The sequence below is a fragment of the Geospiza fortis genome, unplaced genomic scaffold (genome assembly GCF_000277835.1).
Source record: "Geospiza fortis unplaced genomic scaffold, GeoFor_1.0 scaffold450, whole genome shotgun sequence".
Lineage (NCBI taxonomy): Eukaryota > Metazoa > Chordata > Aves > Passeriformes > Thraupidae > Geospiza > Geospiza fortis.
The window spans coordinates 1,182,083-1,185,858 of record NW_005054416.1 but is presented as its reverse complement, the minus strand read 5'-3'; the positions used below and the strand labels follow the sequence as shown (position 1 = coordinate 1,185,858).

The 3,776-nt window shown below is 60.2% G+C and overlaps 2 protein-coding genes across 3 annotated transcripts in view; one reads left to right on the top strand and one right to left on the bottom strand.

Moving 5' to 3' along the window:
- LOC102043195 (protein farnesyltransferase subunit beta) overlaps positions 1–3,589 on the bottom strand; it is a 12,771-nt gene extending 9,182 nt beyond the window's left edge. Inside the window, 1 exon segment of the mRNA XM_031061534.1 lies at positions 3,413–3,589. Within this exon segment, the coding sequence (XP_030917394.1) occupies positions 3,413–3,526 (114 nt within the window). The 5' untranslated portion in view covers positions 3,527–3,589.
- Positions 7–2,007, top strand: GPX2 (glutathione peroxidase 2). 2 transcript variants are annotated; one of them, XM_014309276.2, is made up of 4 exons: positions 7–32; positions 830–996; positions 1,227–1,397; positions 1,476–2,007. In XM_014309276.2, the coding sequence occupies exons 2-4, from the start codon at positions 910–912 to the stop codon at positions 1,824–1,826; spliced, it is 609 nt and encodes a 202-aa protein (XP_014164751.2). In that variant the 5' UTR covers positions 7–32; positions 830–909; the 3' UTR covers positions 1,827–2,007. The 2 variants fall into 2 exon arrangements, with proteins under 2 accessions (XP_014164751.2, XP_005426528.2); XM_005426471.2 differs by lacking the exons at positions 7–32; positions 830–996 and having other exon boundaries at positions 1,173–1,397.
- Positions 3,590–3,776: the final 187 nt, after the last annotated feature.

Below are 3,776 nucleotides of genomic sequence, written 5' to 3'. Positions count from 1 at the left end.
CCCCTCCTCCCCAGGCTGTGTCAGGGGGCATGGTAGGGGCAGGATTGAGGCAGCCCCCACAGAGTGGGGAGCGACACGGGACACTTCCCACTGTTCCAGGGACAGGGAGCGTGGCAAGGGGGGGTCCCCATCCTGGCACCTGTGCCCTCCTTGGCTCACGGGTAGGGTGGGGGCTGTCCAGGCACTGTGTGCCCACCCTGTGCCCGTGGGACCCCCGGTTTTACACAGTGGTTTGCAGAATAAAGGTGATGCTGGAGGGGCTGGTGGTCCGTGTGCTCCAGGGGGGCTGTGGGCAGGATGCCATGGTGGCAGGCACAGCCCGGGCATGGACACTCGAGCGGTGATCAATAATTGAGGGTGATCTGGGGCTGCCAGCATGGTGTCCCCTTTCCAGGCTGGGCACAGGGACATGGGGCATGGTGCCCATGGAGTGCCATGGCCACCACAATGGCCTGCCAGGCTACCAGCTCAGCCTCAGCTGTGGGAACAGGGTTGGAAAACTTGGTGGTGGCACTGGGATGAGCCAGCAGTGGAATGGTGGCGGACTGGGATGCGTGGTTACTGGGATGATGGTGGGCACTAAGATAGTGGAACCTACTGGGATCTAGGTGGACACCAGGATGCTGCCAGGCACTGGGATGGGCACCCAGTGACAACAGTGGGCACCATAGCAGATAGGCCCAAGGGTGGAGCTGGTACTTGGACCAGTGGGCCCCAGGACTGGTGGGCACTGGGATGGGCAGCACAGGAAGCCCCAGAGGTGATGCCATGGCAGCACCAGGCAAGGAAGAATACCGGGACACTTGTCCCCTCCTCCTCTCCCCCACAGAGCCCCAGCTCCCAGATTCCTGTTATTCCCTGACTCCCGTTATTCCCCAACTCTCACCGTCGTTCCCAACCCTCGGGAACATGCTGTGCCAGGCTGGGAGCATCCCACATCCCGCAGGCAGCAGGATGAGCAGCCGCAGCGCGCCGTGCCATGAATTATTGAGGCAGGTAGAGCATCGCCTTGGCCCCATGCCACCTTTCTCCTTCCATGGGTGGGACAAGCAGCTCAGGTTTCTCCTGAGCCACGGCGGGGCCTGGAGACCTTTGGACCATGACGTGAGCACCAGGAAGCCCTTAAGAGGCGGCGCAGGGCACAGGGCACAAGCAGCCGCACGCCTGCAGCCATGACCGTCCCCATCGCCAAGTCCTTCTATGACCTGAGCGCCACCTCCTTGCAGGGGGAAAAAGTGGATTTTGGTGTTTTCCGGGGCCGCGTGGTCCTGATCGAGAACGTGGCTTCACTCTGAGGCACCACGGTGCGGGATTACACCCAGCTCAACCAGCTCCAAGCCCGCTACCCCCGGCGGCTGGTCGTACTGGGCTTCCCCTGTAACCAGTTTGGATACCAGGTAAGTCCTATGGGCCAGGAGGCAGGGGGTGAGGAGCTGGGAAACACAGGGCTCTGGATTTCTCCTTCCCCGACACAGGAGAACGGCACCAACGAGGAGATACTCAACACCCTGAAGCACGTGCGGCCCGGGGGTGGCTTCGAGCCCAACTTCACCCTGTTCCAGAAGTGCCAGGTGAACGGGAGTGACACCCATCCCGTGTTCGCCTACCTCAAGGCTCACCTGCCCGCACCGGCCGACGAGCCTGCACACCTGATGGCCGAGCCCCGCTTTGTCGTCTGGAGCCCTGTGCGGCGCTCCGATATCACCTGGAATTTTGAGAAGTTCCTGGTGGGGCCTGAGGGGGAACCGTTCCGGCGCTACAGCCCCCGTGTGCCCACAGCCCAGCTGGAGCCCGACATCCAGCGTCTCCTCAAGCTGGCCAAGTAATCCTAGCTCCAGTGTGATCCTGGCTCTGGTGCAATCCTGGCTCTGATGTCACCCCAGGATGGCCCCAGCTCTCCGCAGAGTGACAGCCCCCTCTGAAACCTCCACAAGGAGGGGGCTTGATGGGGGCAGAGGGTTGGAGCCACCGGGGTGGCGTGGGCTGGTAGCAATAAATGAGCCGCAGGGAGCGTGCCTGGATCCACGTGGTTTTTGGGAGTGTAAATGGATCCGTGAGGTTTTTGGAAACGTGGTTTTTGGGGGCTCTTGGGGGGGAACAGGAAGGAGGACACAGCCCAGAAAGGCTGGATCTAGGAAATGGAGGCTCAGGGATAGGTGGGTGCCAGGCTGACTGCACCCAGTTCCCCATGGGTGTTGCTGGGGCCAGGTGCCAAGAGCAACACTTCACCCACCCCAGGGCAGTGATTTCCCACACCCAGCCTTCCCGCCTCAGGAATAGGGAATTCCCAGCAGGGCAGGGCCAGGTTCCAAGCACCAGGGCAGGGCGAAGTGACCCCACACCAACTCCGTGGGAAGTGAAAATTATCCAAGTTCTTTCTCTGCAGGGTTTAGGAAGGCTCTGGGAGAGTGCAGTGGACTCTCCAGGGCTGGGAAGGGCCAAGGAGGAATTCCACAGGCTCCTGGGATGGAAAAAGTCTCCTGCCTCAGCCCCCAACACCCTTCACCAACTCCAGGGGGTGAAGCCCACTCCCAAAATACTCCTGCCTGTGCCACCGAGCTGTCACACGTCACATTTATTACCCCACATACGAGGGTTCCTTAGGCAGGATGGGTTGGGAATCCCTTTGGATCCTGTTTTGGGGACCCCTTTATGTCTTCAGCACACAGGAGCTTGGACTGTGGCACTGCATCCCATCCTTGCAGTCAGGGTCAGAGCCAAAAGGCTCCAGAAACATGGGAGCATCTGGTGTTGGGTGTTCCCTGCATCCAGGCTGGAAGTTTGGAGGAGCAAATCATGTCAGGGACTGTGTGGTCCCCAGAAATACAGTGCCAGGGATCCAAGGATCTCCCAGAGCTCCTGGAAGCTCATCCTGAGATAGACATGGGGATCAGAACAGCGGGGTCATCTGGCGAGGGTCATCAGGCAGGATGCTGATGGAATCCTCAGCACGGCCACAGAGCAGGCACAGCATGGTATATTCCTGGGGGAAGGAAAAGGGGGGGCTGGAAAAAGGGGAGCTGCCACAGCCCTGCTCCCCTACAGGGAAACTTGAGCCAGATCTGGTACCTGATCCCCGATTGCAATCAGAGCCAGGGGATCTCATTTCCAGCCCCACCGGCTCCCCTGAGCCCTTTTTCCAGCCCTTTGCTGCATAGGAGATGTGCCAGGAATGAGGAATGGGGGTCACAGCCCCCTCCCATCACCCATATTCCCATGCCAGGTTAGCTGCGCTTCCCCCACAAGGCACGGATTGGTGCTGGCGGGACTCCAGGTAGCCCTGAACACAGGGATGGGGCTCTGAATCCTTCAAGGCTCTGTCCCAGGGAAGGTGGGAATCAGCCCGTGGAAGGGTGGGTGTGGAATTCCAGAGACAGAGTTGGGAAGGGCTTTTGGGGGACAAGAGACAAACCTGGTAGTCATCCACCACACTGAAGGTGTACTCATGGCGTGCGATCAGGTGGTGGCAGTTCTTGCACAGGTCTGTGGGGCAGGGGACAGTGGGGTGAGAGGACATGGACACCATGCCGGGGGTATCCCCCCAGTCCCAATCTCTTGGGACAAGCCCCAATCCTCCATGCTTGCCCTCATTCCCAGGCCATAGATACCCCTGTCCTTAAAACATCAAGCCCCCAAAATTCCTTCCACAGCAACTCACCCCCCGTTAATACCCATCAGCAGCTCCCTGATACTCCCTCTAAAACCTGAGACCTCCACCCTGGGCATCCACCATTCCCACTCTCAGGGACCGCCCCCCCCTCCCGCCCCCTGTGCGT